Genomic DNA, 24,561 nt, shown 5'->3' on the forward strand with positions numbered 1-24,561 from the left:
TGAACTATGCAATCCGTTTGTAGACCACTGAATGTTTGATCATTGAACTGCAGCTCTTATGAAAAATGTCTCTCCTCACTATCAAAGTATGGATTCCCTCAAGGTTCAATACTAGGGTGAACTGTATTTTCACTATAATGCTACCACTTACAAATTGTCTAACTGATATAAAAGTAGAGCCTGACTGATATTGGATCTTTAAGACCACTACAGATATCATTATTTGGTCATTTTGGCGTTTTAACCACATCCTTTAATTGTTAGACCTTTACCTTGAAATTTTAAACACTATGAGGCAACTGTTGTTGTGAATTGTTAATATCACTGATACACAAACTACCATTAACGCTGTTATTTCCTCTCGGTTAGAGTACTGCAAAGGTCCTTTAATAAGGTATATATCAGAAATAAATAATAAACTCTAGTTTACATAAAACAGCAAAAGACAGAAAAGCAAAAATATTGATCAGATTTTTAATGACTCTAGCTGATTTGTTTCAAATTAATTAGTAGAGTTACTCTTAATTGTCAAGCCTTTAATGGGCTAACCCCAGAAAATATATCAGAACTGCTGCCCACTTACGAATCAGTGCTTCAGGCAGATCCCCAGGCAGGAACTTGCTCTCTTTTAAACACTAAACAAGACCGAACAGAGAAACTATTAGTAATCACCTTTAAATAATTTGTGTCATATGGCAATACATTAAAAAAAAAGACTAACAGTCATATTAGTCATAACTCTCTTGGCACTGCCCTCATCAAACAGCTGCCTTTTGCAGCGCTGGATTATAGTAACATTCACTGTAACAAACTGCATGGCAGTGGGCGGCTCTGATGACTAATCGGTGACATTCCAGCGCAGCAAGATAGTGATCCACGACAGGAGCTGGAGAGACGGTGACGTAGCGATCTGTCACACCTACAGGCCACTCAGGCGGCAGAAGAGGGAATACAAGCTGGACATTTCGTGGCTTGTGGTAAGACCAGGGGGAAGCAGTGGGGCAGCTCGTCGCACACTTGATAATTTGTTCAAATAAATTAACTTTGTGTTCAGGAATTCTTGGCAAATTCATTTAATTAAGCCTAGAAGTTTTCTAACAATGCGAAGAATCTACCACAGCCTTTCAATGAAGGAGAAAGGTGACATCCTATTATTTTTGCCTGGAATGTGAGTCATTCATGGTGTACTACTAACACATGCAACAGGAATGCAAACGCTGAAGGAGGAGCAGCAAGGACAATAACCCGCTCGTTCAGCATGAATTATTGCTGCTGGCATTAGCTAAGTGATTAACATCAACTGCAATAAATCTGACAAAGCATTGACTGGAAGGTTCACGTCTGATGAAGCTGGAACACGTCTATCAGTCGTAAGATCAGAGTGAAGACACACAGGTTGTAGTTTATAGCAGCACAGTTTCAGGCCTTTTTAAGTTAATTTGACAAAGATGGTCAAATTTCTCAGTCAGCATCCTGACCGAGACTGTCCAAGCCAGGGCTCGAACCGGCAACCTTCCGGTTACAAGACGAACTGCCAACTGTTTGAGCCACGATCTAATCTATGCCCACCTCCGACTACAAAGAGTTGTTTGCTTCAATTATATTCACAAGGAAAGGCGACATGAAAGACCAGACATCATCAAGCAAAATCTCACTTACAAAGAGATTGTTAGGTAGGACCAACCTGATATTAGTTTAAACTCTGATCCCCAACTGCACTTGATGCACTTCAGTGAAGCATACAGGGCACATCTGTAATATTTAAGACTGACTTAGGTCTTTGTGCTCTCAGTGGTTAGCACTTTCTGCATGTCCAGCTGGAGGAAGCCGGCGTTATCAAGAATGGCTGTGAAAAGCTACTGCAATACTTAAAGTGGGGACTTTTTTGTCAGCAAGGCAAACTTTCCTTTTCAATCACATTTACTTCCTTACGGGTGGCAGACACTAACCTAAAAACAAGCCTGAGCATTTGATTGGTGGATCTACTGAGAAGCAAGACACAGAGGACATGACAGCCAGGCTAGATGGAGTCTTTATGACTCACATGGACTGCTGGTAGTCAAAGGTAACAGTCTGAGAAATCACAACTATAATGTGCAAGTTTTTTATTCAGGACAATATGAAGATTGCTGTACTTAAATGCAGAGTCATTACAGGTTAATACTGCAATCAAGTGTGAAATAGCTTATATGAGAAGCTTTTACCTTGAGATATCAAGGCCAGTGGATTTACTCATAATGTAAAGCATATATTGTAGTCCGCTTTCAAATTAAAAGCACAAGAGTGAGTCATGAAACGAGACTGTATGGAAGACAGACACCTTTGTGAAAGAATCTACGTCAAAAAGTGTTGTATAGCATCAAAGATAAATGTAGGGCTGGAACTAGCAATTAAGGATGAACCAAATTATTAGGAGAATGCAATATTTTAAAAATAATGTATAAATTTTGCTAATATTGTTTTGTTTCATTTTTTGTTGTTATTTATTCTTCATTCAGTGTCAGGAAAACAAAATAATCTCTGTTCCAGATTATCTTACTAGATTTAAAGTTTCTGAGCTCCTTATCACACCGTCTTTGAACATTTATCTGGCACAGACCTGATCTGATACAGCACATAAACATTGGCCAATGCCACTGGGGAACGTCATTTAATTGCTCGTAGGTTACTAATGTCCATGCGATAGTATCATTATTTCAACAGACATTTAACTTGTCAATCATTTATTCACTTTGCAAAATAACTACCTTTTAAACATGAATAATTATGAAATTCAGGCTCTCTTTCCCTATAGTTAGCCTTTTGTCCTGCTCTCTTCTCTTTCCTATCACTCCCAGCTGATCACAGCCCCCTCCCTGACCCGGGTTCTGCCAAAGGTTTCGTCCTGTTAAACAGGAGTTTTTTCTTCCCACTGTCACCAAGTGTTTGTCCATCAAGGGGTTGTCTGATCTTTCCCATTTGTAGGATCTTTTCCCTAGAATATAAAGCACCTTATGGTTGTTGTTGTTGTTGTTGTGAATTGGAACTATTGGCACTATTTAAGTGTCTTTGTTTAAAAGCCATATGATAAAATGAAAAAAATAAAATAAAATTTGCCAAAACTGTGATCTTGATAAGGTTTATAGCGGCATAAAGCAGTGACTCAATGGAGACTTTATGACTAGCATTTTACTTTGAAATCCAAACCCGGAAGTTGGATTGTGATCATTCGGGTTGACCTGGTCCTAGTCGTTTAAAGTAATAAAGGAGGGAGGAGGGGGGGAATAAAAACAAAATACACACACTGTAAATGAACTCCCGAGGAATTAAAGACCTCGCTAATTACCCTCTTTAGAGGAATAAGAGCTTATAACGCTGACAGCAGTAAACAGCACATAAGGCCGCATTAACAGTCCCAGACAATGTGATTTAACAAGGCTACACCCCTCTCGCCTCCGGCCAAACTCCCCTCTTTTTTGTTTGACAGATTTCCAAAGCTACCCACAGTTGTCTGCATCATCTCATGAACAACTGCAGAAAAGGACGTTGGGGCTCTCTCATGCATCAACATAACCGACGTTTCAACACCGACTTAAGTTACAAAGGGCAGTCATATTAGGTTATCTGAAAGCTATTGCTCTTCGACAGTAGAGCCTAGAAATAATACTTACAGTGGGAAGATGTTTGGTGGGGGGATCTGTAAATGTCTTGACCGCTTCTGTCCCGGTTCACAGCGCAGCCGAAGCTCCCAGATAGACGCCTGTGCTCACGCCAGGGCTGTTTGTCGACACAAAAGCCGGCTAAAAATGTGTACGAAACAATTTAAAATGTGTGGAATCTGTTAAGAAGGCAGTGCTGAATTCCATCTGGTCGCGTTCCAGTGTGCTGCCAAGTTAGCAAGAACGGAGAGATTAAGGACTTCCCGATTGCGCTGTCATAGTAAAATAATCGGCGGCCCCTTGTTTCTTTGGAGGGTGGAGGAGAAGCACGATTGTGCTGTAAAGTAAAGTGGACGCCATCGATGGAGTAATTTAAATAAGGCTGTATTTATGAATTCAACCAAGAAGTCCTCTATTGCATCGGGGCTTCATAAAAACTTGTAATTTGTAGTGCAACTCGCGTCACTTCCTGTGTGCCTCACGCTTGCTAGCTTGACAAATCTGTATCTTTCCAGCCGCGGCTGATTCTCGTTCACATCCTCCGACTTCAAGCGCTACTTACGGCCTTGACTGAAGTATTACTGCATCGTGTATATTCACAAAAGCACATATTTAATACAGTTACCAGGAAATACATCTGAAAACTACTTTGGTGACGTAGGGTTTACGTGCAAGACGGAAATTAAGCGGAAAATAGACCTCAAGGTCGGCAGCAGTACTTATTGGAACGAACCCTAGACTGAATCATGATAGTCTAAACTGGAATAAAAGCCCATTGGAGGAAAGGAACCATGTGGTTGAAATTACACTTCCGGATCACAATTAATAATTAATTCCACTGTCAAATTCTCTCTCTTCCTTTTTTTTGTTTTTAGCTGACTTCAAAAATAAACAGCTAACCATTAAAGATATTTTTAAAATTCATAATAATAGAGAAAAAGGCTAAATTCAATAGAGGAAACCATTTCAGACTTTATTAAAGCTGCTTTTCAATTTACATACAAGTCAGAATTACATATTTACAAATGTACATGGATATGTCTTGTAACAAGTTTTAAATCGTAATATGCTGTTATATCAACAGCATATTCAGTAGATGTGCAATAGGAAAATAAAGACAGTGGGTGCTGCAATGTGCTGCATAAAAACAAACTTAAAAAATAGAATCCTTTCTCATGTCTCCAGCCTCTGAGTCGAAAAAGTACAAATTACACGGTAAGATTTTATTTGGGTGACCAAAAAAACCAAAAAACTGACGACTTTAGTGCCCATGTCAGCTTTCTCAAGAGGGCAGAATATAAACTCTCACAATGTACAACAGGTAAAAAATAGTTCTCCAGGAGGTTTACAGCATGGGGCTTATGAAGTACATGCCACACAGAGTGATGATATACAGAGAGATAGAGAGACTCCTCTTAACAATATACATGCTCTTTAGGGGGAACAGTGTGAGGTATAAGAGGACACATCTGTACAAGTGTAACATTTATTTCTCAGCACGTGGACGCACAGCTATGCAAGCCACAGTTTAGCTCACAGTTTGACATCGAAAGGCCTGTAAACTGGTTTGTTTCCTCTTCCTTTACGTTCAGTGGGAGGATCTTAAAAGAAAAAAAGTGCTTCTCAGCAAGTTCTTGAGAAGCCAATCACAAGCACTGATTTTAGTCCAATTAAGAAAAAAAATCTAAGAAAAAAAAACTGTTAATCATGGCTTTGTCGAGCAGGTGGACAAGCTGGTTTCCTGTTTGAAACAGTGTCACACATTCAACAACGCAGGTGGAAAAAGGAGCGATTGTTTTACAGTGTACCTCGTGGATACAGTAAAAATCCTGGGATATATATTTAAAAAACATTTAAAAAGCAAGGTGTCATTCAGTGTTCAGAATAGCACAGGTTTCAGAAGTTGCGTGCAGAACAGCTGGTCGTCAAAGGCGGTTGGCATCAATCTACATCAGAACAGTGGACGTATCACATTTTCTAAACTAGTTACTTAACTGTGACGTTTACTCAGCTACATTTTGGTGTCAAGTACACAAAGTATTGCTCTCAGGCCGGAGGTGCAAACATGTCGAGCAGGTCCGGGCCGTGGTATTATTAACCCAGCTTGCGGAGAAGCAGCTACTGTCACATGCTTGAATGGGGCTGGTTGCACAGAGAGGAGGGGGGGAGGAGGAGGGGGACAAAGCCTGCTTTTGTTGCTGCGGTGCAGACCAAAGATAGGTGAGCACGGTGACACAAAAAACAGACACACATTCAGAACACTGAGATTTGGGCCGCGACAGCTGTTTGAGCAGAGGCTGCACATGTGTCTGAAAAACTCTGATCGAACTGCTGTCTGTTGTCAACACAAACAATCAGGTGAGTGTGCGCGCGCACCCACATGGACACAAACACAGGTATGCAGTCACACCTGTCTGCCTACAGAAACGTCTTCCTGAGAGGTAAAAATCCAGAGCAGTGCACTGGCGGGTTGCTCAATCCCTCATAGGAGGAAAAAGATTCATTTAGAATGAAGTGCAAGACACCTGACCACCAGGTTGTACTGTTGTTGACATTCACCTAGTGACTGCGTGCGGTTCTTAATATCATAAAAACAGCTTTTAAGGGAAGCTCATTATCCATGTGTGAGGAATACAACGTTCTTTAGTAGCTTCAACAACACAAAACGCCTGCACGCAATCAACCTGCTCACTTTTCCTCCCAGATGTACTGAAAGCATTTTTCCTCTTGCGGCCGCCTGCTACTTTTCACAGTGTGCGATCAGCGACTGACACCAAAGCCAGCGTTATCGGGGGTCTGATGGTGTTTGTCTACATAACATCCTCCTGCACAAGAATCTGTCGCCGTGCTGCGATGTCGTCATCGACTTGAAGGGGTTCGACTAACCAGCAGTTCTGTCCCCTCTGCAGACGGCGCGTGTTTAGTGCAGATGTCCTTTCTAACCTCTCCACATTAATGCTACATAATCACTAGGCCTGGACTGCCTGTTCAGTCAGTTATTAGACTGCGGACATTTAGCTTTAAAGAAGGCCTCGCAGGAGGTGATACATCACATGACTTGTGTGCCGAGGAATGACAGATATCCCTGATATTTCCCTCTCGCTCGAAGGAACGGCAAAAAAAAAAATCTATACTTAAATTCTACCAACATGCTGACACCTTTGAATATAAAAACAATTTTAAATGACAGTGCAGTTTTTCTAAATACTCTGGAAAAAGGGGGGCAGTTAGCACTTAGCCAGCGCTGGCTGATCTGCAGAGAAAGTTTTGGTTTTCAGATGGATTTAGAAACTGTGACGTGGGTGACTGTCCTCCTGTCAGACCAAACTCCAGCTTTTTTTCTTCTTTGTTTTTTAAGCATTTTCCACCTGTACAAAATGATTTTAGGTGCAGTGATTTAACAAAAAAAAAAAAAAAAAGCTGGGAAGACCTGACTCAGGTCAGGGTTTGATGTCGGAGAAGCTGGTGTAGGTCTCACTACAGCTGGAAGAAGTGCTGAGGTTCCCAGAGACGCTGCCATCTGCAGGACAAACACACAAACAGCAATGCTCTGTTAGAGCCAGACATTGCAGGGGAGAGTAATAGCGTCATTGTGCCGCATTGCTAGGCAACAGGTACCCATACTGCAGCGTTAAGGGAAAGATATGAATGTGTGTACTTCCTGTTCGTTGTAACCGACCTGAGCTGCTGAGTGATTGAGATGACTTGGACTCTGAGATGAGGCTGAGGAGGTTTGCTGCTGCCACCCAGCCCTCCTTACTGGTGCGAAGGTTCTTTACAAACCTGTGAAGGAGTTAAATAAATATATATATTTTGAGATAAAATTACAGGACATTTTACATTAATAAGCCACAACATTAAAACCACTGTAAGTGTAATATACAGCACTGATGATCTTGTTATAAAGCAATGGTTAGTTAGAAAATCTTGGATCCTGGTATTTATATGGTTGCTGATGACACATATATGTAAGCATTGCTACCGACCAACCAAACCCCTCCAATCCCCACGCCCAGGGGGAGCAATTCTGGAATGCACTGACTGCACCTCACCCTGAACAGGACCCAAAGGATCCTGGTACCATACAGCACAGGACATTTCCACAATTTGACCCAGTATCCTGATTGCTTACAGCTAGTTTTGGTGAGAAGTTTTAACATTGCGGCTAATAAACAAAGGTCGAAATAGAAGACCTATGACAGTTACTCTCCATTTACATGTATGAGCACTAAATTCTCCCGAGTGCGAGTGTTTGTGTGAATGTTACACAACGTTCTTAGTGTGTGTGTGTGTGTGTGTGTGTGTGCGTGAGAGAGAGACTGGGAGAACGAGGTTTGTAGTAAAAAGCATTTTGAGTGCTCAGTCACAGAAGAAAAGCCTGATTAAAGTACCACTCACTGTCATATTTATGTTATGTGTCACATCATGAAAGCAGAGTGAACTTGTTCCTTTAAGAATGAAAGTTCAGATTATATTCCCTCGCAGAATTAGATGTGTATACCGTCAGCTTTTCTTTATTCTAGTCCAGCGGTCCCCAACCCCCGGGCTTCGGACCGGTACCGGTCCGTGAGTCGTTTGGTACCGGGCCGCGAGAGTTGAGGCTCAGGTATGAAATGTATAGTTTTCAGGGTTTTTATCGGTTTTCAGTGTTATTTTGTTATCGTTTTTATCGTTTACTCTGTTTTCCTGGGTCTTTTCACGTGTGTTATGAATAAATCTTCTTTTTTTCGGTACCGGTACTAGTTTTATTTTGTTGTATTTATCCGCGACACCTTAAAGGCCGGTCTGTGAAAATATTGTCGGGCATAAACCGGTCCGTGGCGCAAAAAAGGTTGGAGACCGCTGTGCTAGTCCATTTGTAGTCTGCTTAAAAGCAGTGTTCGCATTTGGAGCCCTTAAATTTGGCGGCTATACTGAGAAGTGTGTGCAGTCACAAATGACCAACTTTTACCCTTTCTTTGTGGCACAGATTCGACACAGTCCTGGAAACATTCCTCAATCTTGGGTCTATAGTGTCACACATTTGCTCCAGAAGACACCCACTGTGGACCTCTGCTTCAAGGTGTGACATGTGCATTCAGAGATGCTCTTCTGCACACCTTGCTGGTAACAAGTGGTTATTTGAGTTACTCTTTCCTCCCTATCAGCTCAAATGCATCTGGGTCCTATTAAAATCCATTTAAATTAAGTGTTGTTTGCTTTTGTTTTTTTTTTTACCACTGTCCCTCCTCTCCTTCTCTGATCAGCTGGACCATGTCTCCACTCTTAACAGACAGCTCCTGAGGTCCTGCTTTCTCGCAGTCTGCTACCACAGTATACTTTCCTGGAGCCTAAAAGGATCAAATGTTAACAACTTTACCAACTTTTAGAACCACACTTTAACATTTTAAGCTAAAAAAGAAATAAAAATACAGATCTATAATAATTCTTCATTCTCAGGCTCACCAGCTTCTTTCCTACTTCGTCCTCGGGGTCAGAGTTCATGGGGTCCTCGCCGCTGGAGTACCCATCGTTCTCTTCTGAGGCGTCCGCTGAGAGAGACGCCTTGTTCCAGCCTGTAGGTTGGATGATGGGAAAATCAGAGAGAGAAAAGTTCAACACACAGACAAAAAAAGGGACAAAAGGAGAGAAGTGAGGTCGATCTTTATCACAAAGCTCCATGTTAAATCAAGTGAGATTAGATGTTTGAGCTCAATAGTGAAGTACAGAAAAATGACATGAATGGATCAAATATTTGCGAAAGCCACACAAATCTCCTGTGTGGAGGGTAACCCCCTCCCCCCCAAAAAATGTGATCGATCAGATTATGAAAAATTTATCTGTTTAGATACAAAAACCACACACACTCCTCCAAAAGTCACAGAGAAGATCATCAGACAGAAAGAAAAGGAGGACCTGTGATCAGAAAACAGATTTCAGTCACCTGCATTTGTTACAAGGCTGCTCTGACTCCCAGTGCCAAAAAATAGTTGCTGAAGCGGCGTACTGTGTACAGCACCACAACAACCCCAAACAAGCAAAAAACACCCGACAGTAGAAGAAGAGGCAATGATTGATTTGAGGTCGAGTAGGCACCGTGCAAAAAGATTTAGCCTAGAACTGAGACTTCAGATTTAGTCAGGTTGAATCTTTAGATCTCGCTCCAATGTGCAAAAAGACAGTAAGACTCGGTAAAAGGCTAAAGGACTCCCACGGCAGATACACGCTGCGACACTTTACCTCAGTTCAAATCAATCACGAGCACCCACAAACAACAGCAAACACCCCACTGTGGCTGCTGATGCTCAGAGCAGCTCTGTACCTCGCCGCTTGCTCTGTAACAGACTAGAGGTGCTCATCCATCTGACTCTGCTCAGAGTGACGTGGGGAGCCGGCTCTGAAGGGGAAGAAACGGCCAGCAAAATGATTTAAAAAAAAAAAAATCAGTGACAACGGCTCAGCTGATCAAGCATCACTGAAATGCACAAGATACCAGACATGTAACAGTGATGATGATGATGATGATGACCTGTGGATGAAGGTTACAAAGTTGGTCTATGCTGTGCGACTATCTGCATGGGTGAAACTCAAACCAGCCTTTGGAAACATTTCATTGGTCTAAATCGTAAATGCACCAGATTCCAATTGGGCAGTTTTAGCGAACAAAGCAACACAATACAAATATATTACTGCCATTTTAGCTGCTTCTATTACTCATTTGAAGACACGCAGATAGTCGCTATGATCAGCAAGAGGATGAAGAACAGCCTCTATATTGATGGACCGATGGGTTGCTACAACGTTACACCCCGTTTGTAACGAAACGTGTCAAATCTACATTATGGAGACAATCGAAGCAGGAGTACATCGTGGTCAAGTGAGATGGCCTCTAAAAATGAAATGCTCCCTCATAATGGGGCGGAAATATACCTTTGAACCCAAACGGTGTGGGATCGCTCTTTACCAGGTGGCGTTTGGAGCTGTGCTCAGGGCTCAGAGTCGAGCCTGGCCACACAGGAAGGAAAGATGTGAAGGAGGAAGAAGAGAAGAAAAGTGAGGGAGGACAGAAGCGAAAAGGAAGCAAGAAATTAACACTAACGTTAGAAGTTTGTACATGATGTGAACAGTCTTAGCTAATCAATAGCCAAACACACACACACCATTACAGTGGTGGATACTCAAATTTGGTCAAAGGTAAAGATAAGCATGAAGCTAAACCCTGTGAGCACACAAGCACAACTCAGCTGCTGTCCAAACTCCTGCTTTAGAAGAGCAGCCAATCAGAAGGAGGTCGTCTTAAAATCAGTAGAGCTATTTAAAAAAAACAAAAAAAACAAAAAGTCTTGTAGCAGATAGGCCAAAGTGAGCATGTGCAAAAAGGCCCGCTATAGGCTAAATAACTGAACTGAGAGCCCAAGAATTAAAAAAAAAAAAAATGAAGATGTCACCTTTACAAGTCACCTTTAAAGTTTTGACTAATACTGCTTTCACGAAGAGGAGCTTCTACTTCACTTTCATCTCTACTCCAGTGACTAGTTGTATTTTTTCCAATATAATTTAAAAACCTTAATATTCATTTTGATTCAGCCACAATGGCAGTGTTAAACTTTCACCACCAGGAGGTAGACTGTCTCCAACATAACCATCTGGGATCATGTGTGCTCCATTAGGCCGTGAAGCAGGTTAGACTGGAGGAGGCCAATTAATTATTGGGCACCGGGTAAAAGCTCAGACAGAGGCTCACATTCAGAACTGGATTCTGGATATTAGTATTCTTAGTTTATATAGCGAAGGGTGTTTCTTGCTGATAATCAATTGAACTTTTCATCACTGACAAACGACATACTGTGACGGGCCACGCTGAGCTGTTCTTAGCATTATCCTTCCTTTAAAAAAATGTTTGCATTCGCTAATGTTACCTTTGGGACTCTTGAGATTGCTGAAGCCCTGCAAAGTAAAACGCTTTTTGGCCACTGAGGACCTGTCAGTGGTCGGACTGGTCACCGGCTCTTCTGGAAGCAATGATTTGAAATGAGTGCAGGACAAGGGAAGCCATGAAAAGAGAGAAGAAGCCCCAAACAGGGGAGTGGAGAGGAGAGAGAAAGATGATAGATGAAGACAAAAAGAACCTGGTTTAGTGGGAGTTTAGAGCACAGCTTAGAGTAGAGACTTAGATAAAAGTGTTATTGTCTTCGAAGATGCTGTTTAACTCAAACATCTACCTTTGTGTTTCGGCGAGGATGACGAGTTGCTGTCAGAGGTCGGGGCTGGCTCAGTCTTCTTCTCCTCTTGCTTCTTCTGGTTCTTCTGACCGCTGCTACGGAAAGGGCTGCAAAAAGAAAAAAGTTTGAAAAATAGACGTATGTTTGATTTTTTTCCTTATTATCTCTAATCTGTCTAATGAGTCCTTACGTTACATATAAGCCACCAACCTGAGAGAGATGGAAGTAGAGTTGTTGCTGGTGGGACTTGGGGACATAGAGTCTGAGCTCTTCTGCTGGCTGGCATCTAAAACATACAACAACAACAACAACAACAACAAAAAAAAGTATTAAAAAGGAATAAAATAGGTTTAAAAAATAAGAACTTCTGGAAAAGTTAAGAAAGAAGTTTTCACAATACCTCTGCAGGCTTTGAGCTGCTGAGTCAAAACTTTGCGGATCTCGTTCACCCATGCCGTTTTAATCTCTGGCGTCGGGGCCTAGATTAGAACAAGCGTGGACAATCATTCCTCATCTCTAAAGGTATGATTAATAAAAGCAATCAGGTCGAACGCCCTTACCTGCACTATAAAAACTTCTTCTCTCGAGTTGCACCAGATCTCAAACTTCTTGTTGTCTCCCTTGGCATTCTCTGTGATGCCCACCGCACTCATCTGAAAGAATATAGAAAACTTAAACACTAAATCTTTACTGCTACGGCACGGCATCGACCTTCCTTTTAAAAATGGAGCAAGCAGGCTCACACTGAGGGAGTGTTTGAAGCTGTAAGACGGAGCTTTCTCGTAGCCCTCCCCGTTCTCCTCTCTCCTCTTGCAGAAGAGCAGAGCCTTCTGGTGCAGGAACAGGTGCCTCTGCATGGGCTTAAACCTGGCCAGGTCCTTCACTTTGGCATGACCTTTCTTATGCTCGGTCCACACGCTGAAGGAGCCCTGCATCAGCAGACGACCCAGCTCTGACAGGTTACCCTAACAGGGTGAAAAGACAGATGCGTGTTTTTGCATTGCACGACCTCTCTGAAAGCCGATAAATAATAAATTCTGGTAGCTTATTGCCAAAACTGTCCTGTAATTATAAAGCAGAACATTTTTGTTCATTTACTTTTTTGTCATTTAATACCTATTACTCGTCAGTGGGACAAGTACAGTATACATACAGTTAAATCAATTAAAACATTTACACCTTCCTTCACATTTTCTAAAACCTTTATTGGGCAAATTCTGGCTCCTGGACCTTATGTTTCACACCCCTGGTTAAAGTTTTGCAGCATTGCAGTTTTGAAACTGGCCACATGATGGAGCTATTGCAACTGTTTTTGACTCTGGCTTTGCACCTTTGCACAGGTAGCTGTGTTTCAGCTCTGTAGCCTTTAATGTTTTTAGATATTTGATTATATGTACTTAAAAAACAAAGAAAGGTTTTAGCCTGGAGGGGAAAATGGAAAAAGCAGATAAGAAAAGTGGGAAGAGAGTTGGCAGAGAGCACTTAGGGGAGAGTCTGGGGTGTACTCATGCCCAGGCCCTGTAAACCCCAGCAGCTCTTGTTAAAGAATAATTAACCTGCTCTGTATTTTAAAAGAACGCACGCTAGATATCCCATTCAAGGCAGTTTGAAATGATTTGACCACCTCCAGCAAAGTTTGCAAACGCAGTGTACTTCTTCTAACCTCATATCCTGTGATGGCAATGAGATGCATGGAGTCATTAACGGCTTTGAGAATCCCAAGAATGGAGGACAGTGCTTCCTGTAGGTCGTCACAACCATCACAGCCCTTGCTGTACTTCAACATCTCCTGCAAACATTGAAAAAACAAAACAGTGAGTCATTCCCCCTCTTACATAACAGGTGTACATAATACATGAACAGAGCTGACCTTAAGCAGTAGTTGGTACTTGGTGATTCTCTGGACGGGTTTAAGGAGGTAGGAGTCCAATCCAAGTTTATGTTCCAGCTTCTTCTGGCACTCCTGGTGTATAAAACATGAGCCGGTTAAGATTTAAGTTTTATATTGCTTAAAAGTGAAAAGGAAGGCGGTGCTACAGCTGTGAGGGCTGACCTGGAAGAAGGCACAGTCGGAGCACTGTCTCCACAAGCTCTCGGAGCGAGGTTTATTTTGGCAGTAAGCCTCGTAGATCTGCAGGTCCTTCATCTGCAGCGAAAACAATCATTAGCAAGTCAGTACGAGCTCAACCGCTGTTGACGGAAACATTGCTGTTGATGGGATTCCTGTCAAAACGACGATGTATAAGAAAATAAAAGTGCTCACCCGTTCTAAAAAGCAGCGGCCCACCAGCTCTGGGCAGTCAGTGTATGCTTCCAGTTCCTTCAGGAATGTCCTTGAGACAGGAAAGAGAGGTATAAATACTCAAACTATGAACAACATTTGTAAAGCACCCACATATATAATCAATTAGCTTAAAAGCGTACCTCTTGTGAAACTGGTAGATTTCTGGCATGTTCCCAAACAGGATGTCCTTCTTGCTGTGCAGGTTGCTGGGGATGAGGTGAGCCATGGCAGGGTTGTCCATCTCTGCCGCATAGCCCTGAATTTTAACATCACACATTTAGTAAGAGCTTCAGCCTTTTCACCAATTAATGTCAGGTCACGGTATCATTACCGACACCGCTCACCTCCAGCACACACAGCAGCTCCTCGACATAAGCTCTCTCCGTCTCCAGCAGCTCGTTCATCACGTGACTGAAATGTACACACACACACAACACAAAATACAATGCGGACTACAAAGAACAAGCAGCATGATTGCCAAATAATTGCTTTCCTATCTAGGGCTCTGGGGAAAGAACTTTGACCCCTTACCGGCGAAGCACTGCCAAGTTTTCTTCTTCTTCTGAAAGAGAAGCATGTCTTGTGCCACCGTTGTGTACAGGAGACTCCACCTTAAAAAATAAATAAATCACACACAGTCATGCATGTTTAGTATTTATCACCCACTTAAAACCTTTATTGTATCACACAACATTCGTAGAAATGATAAGAATTTACCTTTTTGGAGAGGGCATTATCAGCAGAGTATCTCCTGTCTTTTCTCTCTAGATCTGATTAGAAAAAAAACATCATTATGTTTTTTTCATCCAAGTTTAGATTCGTCCTTCTCATCCTAATCAAACCACCACTAAACGAGTAAAAGATACCTCGTTTGACATCAGTTCCTGGCACTTGTTCTTCTTTAAACCAATTACAGATGGCTACTTACGGGGAGAAGAATGCGGTGACTTGACTTCAGGCCTTGGAGCTACTGGCTGGACTGGTCTCGTCTGTTTAGCGGCGAGTTTCTTCAGGCTGACGCGTCTCTTCTCGAACATCTCCTGGACGGAGCTTTGCTTCTGGAAAACTCTCTCTATCTGGTCCTAAAGGAGGATGGAAAATATTGCAGCTCAATGTGAAATATGATAAAGGTATCACACATTAAAAATTTAAACTGAAAATCTTCTCACGGACCCTGAGCTGAGAATTGAGCACCGCCTCGTACTGGCAGCAGATGGCGCTGCGGTCAGTGAGGGTGTGCAGGGATGCTGTATCCAAGTATCGCTCCAGTTCTTGTAGAGCTGCTTCTGCCCCGTCCTGAGACTGACAGCGGTCCACTGGCTGGTTAGCCAACAGGAAGATGCCTTCCTCACACCAGTGCGACGCCTTTGAGGGGGGGGAAATACCAATGAGTGCTTCTAAGGATACAGCGCATTTGTTGTGGACGATTAATGAAGCCTTCCTCACACTCTTACCTCCTCCAGAGCGTGGTGGAGCTCCATGGCTCTTAGCAGGAGGCTCTTTTTGCTCCTCAGAGTGGAGCTGATCTCCTCACACACTCCTCTCAGTTCGGTGCACTTTGGCCTGATGGAGTCCTCGGCGTAGTGGGAGTTTTCTATCAGCCTGTCACCTTCGCTGACCAAGGACAAGGCGAGGTCTAAGATGTCCTTTCAAAACATACCAAAACAATTGCAATTATTGGAATATATCTTTATTATAAGTCAGAATATACAGAATTCTGCCTCAGCAGCAGAGCGGGACACAATAGTATATACTGGTATTCAGCATTTTGAAGATCTATAGAAATTCTGCACGAACAGAGGACAGAAAATGCTGAGCATGTCTTTTTGAACCACATGAGCAAGACTGCGTGTGCAATTGTGTGTACTTACTCGGGCTTTATCCTCGTGGCCGCTGAGCTCTCTGAGGACGTGCTCTGCATGGGCGGGGCTTACGCTGACCTCGGAGAAGCCCGACAATCGCTCGGACGTCACATCGAGTTGGGCGCGCACCTGAGGAGCACAGGGATTGATAAGCACGTCATTTTCCGAGATTTGGATTGGAAATGAGAGGATGACTCTTGACTCACTTCACGGAAGTGCTGCTCAAAATGGCGGAGGTGCAAACACTGCTCCAGCTTGGTACGGTGGCGCTCCCAGAAGTCGTCAAATGCCATCTCCGTCTCATCCAGCTGACCTAGGAGTCTGAAAGGGGAAAGGAGGCAAATGAGAAGCGATGGGAGACAAAAGAAGACATTTATTCATGCATGCAGGGGCAACTTCATTTTTTATTTATGCATCCTTCAGTTTAGTCATCCACCTCTGCACAGTGGCCAAGTTTTCCTGTTCATCATGCGTCATGTTGTATTCGGGGTCTGCCTTGAGAGGCTCGTTGATGCAATCCAGCAGCCGTCCTCCTTGTGACTGCGCCACCCTCAGGTCCTCCTGGAAATTCGAACCATTTTAAAAACTTTCTAAAAGCAACAAAAAGAGAAAAAGAAGTTTGCCACAAAAACAGAAAAGCATCTCCAACCTTCATCGTATCCTTTTTCAGTGTGTGCGTCTGCAGCAGGATGGTGGTGGCCTCAGCATCGTTGGGTAACTCGGTCTCTGCAAGCTCAGTGCCAAACGCTTGCAAGGTCTGAGCCGTGGTCTTCACCATGAGGGCGAAGGCCTCAATGGCCTGTGGAGGGCATACATGTATGCATATGTATGTGGCAGAGAAAAAATAAGTCAGAACATACATAAATATATATATATTTAAAGAAATCGGGGACAAAATAGTCATGTGTGTGTACATACAGTGCGGTGTGAGATCCAGCTGTCATGGTGGTATTCCTGTGTGCCTCCCAACTCTTTGGTTAGTTGTCCTGGATCGATATACGCATGGAGCTCAGTCACAGAACTCAGCATCACCACCTGACACACACATACACCCAAACTGATTAAATGAAATACTATCACACATTTATTTTGAGATGAATACAAACATAAACATAAGTTACAACAGTGACGACAGCTCTACACTAGCTAAAATAATAATTGTGCTCTCAGTGACTCACAAGGGAGCCATTACGTAAAGACAAAGTGCTGCGGTGTATTAGTCATACCTTCATTTTGAACTCATCCCTGTTGAACTTGAACAGGAAGTCCGACAGAGTCCGCTGGAACAAAGTAGTGGGACGCAACACCAGAACCAAGTGTAAGTTCCCGGGAAATGAACCCTTACAGAGAAAGGAGGACAGGGAGTCGGATTAGACAGTGATCAATACCTTACGCTTACTTCCACCCACAAATTATCCCAAGAAATTTCAATAACTGAGGTGTGCAGAAGAGCATCTCTGAATGCCAAAGCTTGAAAGATATGGGCTACAACAGCAGAAGACCACAATGAAAACTTGAAATTGAGGTTTCAATTCACAAGCTTAACAAAATTTTATAATAGAAGACTGAAAAAACGTTGCCTGGTCTGATGACCATATCTGCTGTAGGGTCAGAATTTGGCATAAATGACATGAAAGCATGGATCCATCCTGCTTTGTATCAGCGGTTCAAGCTGGTGTCAACAGCGTTAAAATCGAATCTGTGACATGAAGCCATGAAGAAGAGCAAGGTGCACAAGATAAAATGCATTTCATGTCAAGTGTTTTCATCTGATGAGTGCCTGCTAGATGAAGTGCTGCACATTTTGGCACAGAGGCTTTGACTGAACAGAACAGAAAAAAGCTCTCGGTTAAACTGAAGTCCCTGTAACAGCCCTCCCTATATAACTACCTCAGAAGCAATGCTGTGCTCATAGCCTAAAGCAAAGTTGACTTTAACACACTGTAAATTTGTGAGATATAAGGTTCACAGTTGTGCCAGTCCAACTGTATAGTCTCTCGATCCTGACAGTAATAAAGGCAGAGCCCTGGTTTAACGGTGCAGCTCCTGAGTGAGGCATTAAACAAACCTCACATCTGTGCCCACTGTCCCACTGCTGCAATCCCAAACCAGCAGTAAAGAGATTTAAGAGCGTTTAACATCTAATAAATCTGCTGCGTTTCTTCACTGCAGTTCCCCTGCAGCAGCTCTCACCTAGAAAGCTGTGATTGCAGTGTAATGTTATTAGTCCTGTGACTTTGGGGAGTAGCTGTAGCATTTGGTCTGTCCACCTCCACACTAGCAAGTTAAAAACACAGAACTGCCTTCAGACAGGCAGCAGCTCTGGAGGCCACTCAGCTGAAAGGCTATATCGGTTGTGGCTTCCTGTAAATCCCCGAGTGAATTGCTCCGCCCTGTTAGACATCGTAAATCAATGCAGGATGACATGTGCGCGCACACACACACACACACACACACACACACACACACACACACACACACACACACACACACACACACACAGCACCAGAGGCAAGCTTAGAGCTCTGTGACAAGCTCATGACATTTTTAGCATAACCATAAATTGTGTCTGCTGACAAAAGAAAATCTGAAAGATGATGATGCTTAAAGATTAAAGCTTTTTTCCTGTTGTTTTTTGGTTTAGAGCTGGTTTAATTGACACTGCTTTTCTTGGTAAATTCATGTCTTTTCTGCTGATCAAACTTCAGCTGAGGTTTAACCCACTGAGCCATGCACATATAATATCTAAATACAGCGCCCTGTGTTATTTGGGAATATTTTTAGTTGATTTATTCACTGACAAAAGTGAGTGTGTGACGACAGTCTGTACAAAATAGCGCCACGGCTGCCTTATTCATTGGAATCACTGGTAACACGCAGCAAAGAGTACGAGCCCTATGATAAATAAGTCATCCATAAAGCATGGCTTCAATTTAGTCTACAAGGAAAAGGACTGCACTGGTACAGAGGCGCTCACACACATCCAGCGTGCATACATCATTGTCATGAAATGCCTGCATTGGGTTGTCATGGAAACGCGTGGAGAGCCTTAGCGGGAAAGACAGAGAGTAGACGAGGAGTCGTCTAAGAGTGTTCCCGGTGCCGCAGCCTCATTCTACTCGTCCCGTCATTTATTTTTGGCTTTTTTACACACACACACACACACACACACACACACACACACACACACACACACACACACACACACACACACACACACACACACACACACACACACACACACACACACACACACACAGAAAGACAGAGCTTGCTGTGATGTTGATGAGAGACAGCCAGGTTGGAAAATTCACTCACTCTACACAACATCTTTCCACCCATACTGCCTGCATATCTTTTACATACAGTGCTTCCTATTGGGATTAATGACAGATGACAGTGCATGTTAACTACAGAAAAAAATGATGCATTGTGTATTTTTTTAGTTTTTCCTTTTTTTCCCCCTCATCAATAACACACCATCCAGACATCAGTGAGCAGCGCATGTGTAATTGGAGGTCATTAAGTTCAATAAACCCTGAGAGGTCCTGTTTTAATTTGTAGCTCTGCATTAACATGACAATACACGTGCTGCTCGGTGCACTCCCCGTGACAGATGAACACCGATACCCCGCATAAACATTAAAGCGATGCATGTACGCGCACGCACAGACATTTTCCGCGCGCATTAATAAATGATAAGAATTAGAATATAATTTTCTTTTGAGCGGGATGATGGAAGGGAAGAAGGATGGGTGGAACGGGAAAAACCACTTCAGTCATGTCCTCTAATCACATCCACACTGCTCTCCCGGGAGTTGGCCCGCCACCATATTAAACCACCTCCATCCACCACGTGCTCAAACCCCCCCTCCTCCGCCTGCATTACTGCTCTCACTTTTAGACGTGAACAATGTCCCAGTTGCGACAAAGACGCTCAGCTGAGATCTTGACAGGGAGAGTGCTAATATTTAGTGGAACGCCTTTTTAGCTGATGTTAAAAACGATCTGTTGCAACAAACCCGAGCCTCTCACTGGCACCGGCTGACTGAGCCATCTGCATCCTCCGCCTGCAGCAATGTTTCCGTATGCATGGATGCCTGTGTATTTATTACCCCTAATCACAAAGACGAGCTGCAGCAGACATGAAGGTGTCCCATAATTTAACCAGAATACTAGATAAATTCTGGCATTTGCATATATGGTAAGATGGTCCTCCATGTTCACTACACAAAGTGGGGGGGAAAGGAAACTAACACTTCAGACACGAGCAATAATATTCTCTCTAGGGCAGTGGAGTGTTTCTTTAAATCTTTAAACCCAACACCTGAGTGTCTCTTCACAGTAACCAATTATTTCCGCACTGATAAATATCAAAATCAAACTATCCAATGAGCTCACTACCTTAATTTTACAACCCAGCACTGTGTCTAGATGGTGAAAGCACCAACAAAGCAGCCTGAGAGCATCTGTGCCTTCGCTTTGCAGTAATACTACTAACACTTGCCCACTCCTTTATTTTTTTCCGTCCCTCGTTCCCCCTGGCAAACCAGCAAATGGCAGCACGTGACCTTGAGCAGCCTTCACGAATAGAGCATCTCACGGGACGATGAACAACTTTCATTCTCCAATGAGGCCGACTGCCACTGGCTAGTGGACAAAACAGGCGTGTCCAGCAAGGACATCCAACCACAGGCGAGTGAGGAGGAGATCATGTCAGACAGTCGGTCTCACCACCTGGCCTTCATGCCTTCAGGTTAGGTTATAATGCTGCCTGTTTCCAGTGTGGACTTGACATACCCTTTTATATTTTACCTCCCTCCCTACATGAAACACGAAAAGGCATTCACATAACAGCTGAAACTGCCAGTTGGAATCTTATTCACACAAAATATCCACTACATCAAACCATTACATCATTCTTTTTGGGAGCAGGCCATGAATATATATTTTTTAAAAAAGCATTTCACTGCACTGAAAATAAAAATACACATTTCAGCTTTCTGAGTTAAAAAAAATCCTTTTTAAAGTGAGGAAGGCAACTCCGAGGGGGGTGAGAACTAAACAGAAGAATGGAGTGATGGATGATTCAAAGGGGAGAGAGACGGGGTAATGAGAGGGAGAGGTAAAGGAAGGAAGGGATATCCAGCAGAGAAGCTTCTGCTACCACGCTGATAAACTCTACCACCACTCTAAATTATAGGAGGCCACTTTGTCATCTTGGCTTGATTTCTCTTCTTTTTTTTTTTTAATCTTTTGTTTAATTTAAAGACAGAGAAGACTGGGAACAAAAAGACCCAAAATGGAAATATATAAAGATTATACACTGTGTAGCTTTGGAAGTGTGGTGGTGGTACTGAAAATGTTTTGTTATAAATAAAATGGAATTTTACAGGAGGTCATCTCAAGGCTCCAGGAAGGACTGCACACATAAAGCTATGTCTCACTGAGCTGATATGATTAACTGATAAAGGTTGGCCACAAATATATCAGTCTGAGCACATATGTTGTCTGATATGAAAACTGAATATAGAACACTATACAGAAATACATGCATTAGGTAATTTACAAGTGGTTTTATAACATTATTTAGTCAGTAAGGTGGTTTTGGCTTCACAGTTTACGATACACTGAACCACTGTTTGCAGCTCATACATGAAGTGAAGCTAAGCAGATGGTGGTGTTAGGTTAAATGACTGTCACTTCCAGAATACCTATATGTGCATACATAAAGGATACATGTACAATTTACTAAGACCTGAGTATCATTTGCCAAAAATTATTTATGGGCCTAAAATAAAGACTAAAATGGCAAAAGAATTACACACTGCACAAAAAATTTAAGGAACAGTTTGAAAATACATCAGATCTCAATGGGAAAAAACACATGCTGAATATCTACACCCGCATGGACTGTTTAATGTGTTAGAAGAGCTGAATTCAAAGACATAATGAACGATGTTACAGGTTTTCTCCATGGCTTCTCCAGACCCTTTCATGTCTGTCACAAGTGGACAGGGTGGACCTGCTCTCACCTATGAAAAGCACAGGGTGCCAGTGTGGACCTGTCAGTTGTGGTATTCTACGGCACTATGTGGTGCTGGGCACTGAGCACAGGGCCCACTAAAGGATCTCAGGTCCTCAGGCCGCCCTCATGAATTCTGTTTCTAACTGTTTGGTCAGAGTCCTGCTGGAGATAATTTTATAGCTCTGGCAGCGCTCATTCTGTTCCTCCTCACATAAAAGAGCAGATATCAGTCCTGCTGATGGGTTAAGGCCTTCAACGGCTCTGCCCAGCTCTCCTAGAGCAGGTGCCAGTCTTCTGGATATTTTTAAAATGTTAATATCTTGCCAGTAAGACGTTACTGATAAAAACATTAAACTATTATTTTTAGATAATATGATTTCAGCGCTTAGTCCATACTCAATGATTACATTCACACTTTTCCTTCAAAAAACATCTCTGTGGTTTTGCTTGCACCTTGAAGTAGCTTTACACCTGATAAAGCAGATTGATTGTTGGTTCATGGAATTCTACAGCTCATCAACATCCTGTTTCAGGACACTGAACGAGCCAATGGACTGGAATAATGGTTCATTATTACCATTATTAGCACTGGATATTTTCTGTGTGTAGGTTAACTTGACTTTGCGTTCAGTTACCAAAGCCAGCAGCCTCATAATGACTTATTTCCACAGTGGGGATAGTTTTCAAGAGATACCATGGAAAAACCGTTAATGATAACCAGTGCCCAATTAGCATACATTAGCATAAATTTGCATACATTGGACATGGTAAAAGGTACAATACAGGAAGAGCATCCTGACAACAGATGTGAAGGGGTTGGCGAAGCTTTATCCTTGTTTTGGCCGACGTTATTACGATTCACAGATAGAGTACTGATTACAGATGACAGCTTACAAAAAAATTTAAGTAAGGGAAAACCAAAGTGAAACATGGTATAGTACGAAAAATTAAAGTCAGTGCCCAAGCAATAGCTCTCTCTCAAAGAAAAGCCAAATAGAGAACACCGCTATTGGCCAACATCTTGCTGACTGCTACCAGTCGATCTGCAAAAAGACACATACTTAAATTCCCACCTTGGCATCTTCAAATGTCTTAAAATCTAAGATTTTTAGTGCTGTGGCGTGTCACCTCACAGACCTCAGCTCAGTAGATAGGACAAAAAGATGGGAGGATAAAATCAGGCACAACATGCTAGATTTTACCGAGGAGCGATTTATTTACTTATTTTGGCCGGCCTCCCTCCCTGCTCCCTGGCTCTGCTGGAGATTCCTTCCCGTTAAAAGGGAGTTTTTCCTTCCCACTGTCGCCACTCGCTTGCTCAAAGTGGATCCTCTGATTGTTGGGCTTTTCTCTGTATTATTGTAGGGCCTTTTCCTTACTATTTAAAGCGCCTTGAGGTGACTTGTTATAATTTGATGCTGAAAAAATAAAATTGAATTGAATTGAGTTTCATTTGAATTTAATACAAATAGTTTATAATATAATGGTATAAATGGCATTTAATTTTAATTGTCAGAAATGACAATAAGTATGGACACTTCAGTTTCATGACTATTGATTATTATTACCAAGTCTGCCTAATTTACATGCATATTAAGTATTATTATAATAATAAGATATATAACCCCTCTCTTATACTACTAGTCCCCCCTCTCTTGCCTTCCTCTTTAATGTCACACTCTCTCTTCAGTTTATCATCTTATAGAGTTGTGAAAGTTACCAAGAAGTAAGTAGGCTAGTAGGCTAATGGAGCATACACTGATGGTTAAAAAACAATTACAGAATGAGACTCATGGCCAGCACTGCGTGGACCTTCTATTTCTGCTTTTTGAGTAAGTCTCAGCGTACACAAAGGCTATGAGTGCACTTTCAGAGATTCCACCACCCACTCTAACATAATAAGCTATTTTTAACCTCATCCTGCCACATTTCAACATGCAGAAAAAGGAAAATGTCCAAGCTCCCAGTGCATATGAAGTTAATGAGGTAAAACAACCACTTACTGCATGCGCAATTTCACAAATACTAAAAACTCCAAAACATCTATTATTCTAAATGCTGCTAAGCTGAAAATTATACACACGGACAGCTGACACCAGCAACTACACCCACAGATCTGGACTAAAACAAGCATTAGCACATGCAGAGTAATGCACACACTCCAAAACAGCTATTTGGAGTCATCAGAGGGATTTTGTCAGCAAATGATGCACGCAGACAAATTGGTTCGGTAAAGTCCTAGGACAGTTTCTCCCATCTTCCTCCGACACGCACACACATAGAAACACACACACAAAAATGAAATAAATAACCAAACAAGTAGGTTCTTACTGCGATGCGGAGCAGGGTGGCCCTGACAGCAGCCCATCGGTCCAGCCGTCTGTCGATGACCAGGATGAAACCCACTCCTGATGCTTCCACACTACAGGAGAGAAACACACACATACACACACTGTTAATCCCCACAGAAAAACACCTTTGCTTTTCCTGTGTGTGCAGGAAAGAAAAAGAGGGTGTGTATGTTTAAGTCAAGGCCTCGATAACAAGG

General features: G+C 42.5%; 2 protein-coding genes across 11 annotated transcripts in view; both read right to left on the minus strand.

Annotated features, from left to right (window-relative positions):
- The window catches only part of cab39l (calcium binding protein 39-like), a 21,752-nt gene extending 17,732 nt beyond the window's left edge, over nt 1–4,020 (minus strand). The window contains exons 1-2 of one of the 2 annotated variants that reach the window (XM_080877557.1): nt 3,651–4,020; nt 584–635 (exon numbers count right to left, since the gene is read on the minus strand). The gene's annotated coding sequence lies outside the window, so the exon portion shown is untranslated. The remainder of the gene's footprint in view (nt 1–583; nt 636–3,650) is intronic. The other variant, XM_080877556.1, reaches the window with a different exon arrangement.
- A 580-nt stretch (nt 4,021–4,600) lies between these two features.
- Nucleotides 4,601–24,561, minus strand: part of mcf2la (mcf.2 cell line derived transforming sequence-like a) — a 52,291-nt gene continuing 32,330 nt past the window's right edge. For 7 of the 9 annotated variants that reach the window (XM_080876830.1, XM_080876831.1, XM_080876832.1 and 4 more), the window contains 29 exons: nt 24,345–24,435; nt 17,212–17,325; nt 16,904–17,020; nt 16,635–16,784; nt 16,422–16,546; nt 16,192–16,306; nt 15,995–16,114; nt 15,578–15,769; nt 15,297–15,488; nt 15,052–15,205; nt 14,841–14,893; nt 14,655–14,734; nt 14,468–14,534; nt 14,264–14,379; nt 14,103–14,172; nt 13,893–13,985; nt 13,710–13,802; nt 13,503–13,628; nt 12,583–12,804; nt 12,400–12,492; nt 12,240–12,318; nt 12,050–12,125; nt 11,840–11,946; nt 11,537–11,629; nt 10,548–10,622; nt 9,084–9,193; nt 8,856–8,968; nt 7,318–7,421; nt 4,601–7,158 (listed from right to left, as the gene is read on the minus strand). In XM_080876830.1, the coding sequence (XP_080732956.1) occupies nt 7,079–7,158; nt 7,318–7,421; nt 8,856–8,968; nt 9,084–9,193; nt 10,548–10,622; nt 11,537–11,629; nt 11,840–11,946; nt 12,050–12,125; nt 12,240–12,318; nt 12,400–12,492; nt 12,583–12,804; nt 13,503–13,628; nt 13,710–13,802; nt 13,893–13,985; nt 14,103–14,172; nt 14,264–14,379; nt 14,468–14,534; nt 14,655–14,734; nt 14,841–14,893; nt 15,052–15,205; nt 15,297–15,488; nt 15,578–15,769; nt 15,995–16,114; nt 16,192–16,306; nt 16,422–16,546; nt 16,635–16,784; nt 16,904–17,020; nt 17,212–17,325; nt 24,345–24,435 (3,220 nt within the window). In that variant the 3' untranslated portion in view covers nt 4,601–7,078. The remainder of the gene's footprint in view (nt 7,159–7,317; nt 7,422–8,855; nt 8,969–9,083; nt 9,194–10,547; nt 10,623–11,536; nt 11,630–11,839; nt 11,947–12,049; nt 12,126–12,239; nt 12,319–12,399; nt 12,493–12,582; nt 12,805–13,502; nt 13,629–13,709; nt 13,803–13,892; nt 13,986–14,102; nt 14,173–14,263; nt 14,380–14,467; nt 14,535–14,654; nt 14,735–14,840; nt 14,894–15,051; nt 15,206–15,296; nt 15,489–15,577; nt 15,770–15,994; nt 16,115–16,191; nt 16,307–16,421; nt 16,547–16,634; nt 16,785–16,903; nt 17,021–17,211; nt 17,326–24,344; nt 24,436–24,561) is intronic. The other 2 variants (XM_080876828.1, XM_080876834.1) reach the window with 2 other exon arrangements.

The sequence above is a fragment of the Rhamphochromis sp. 'chilingali' genome (genome assembly GCF_963969265.1).
Source record: "Rhamphochromis sp. 'chilingali' genome assembly, chromosome: 3".
In the NCBI taxonomy this organism is placed as follows: Eukaryota; Metazoa; Chordata; class Actinopteri; order Cichliformes; family Cichlidae; genus Rhamphochromis; species Rhamphochromis sp. 'chilingali'.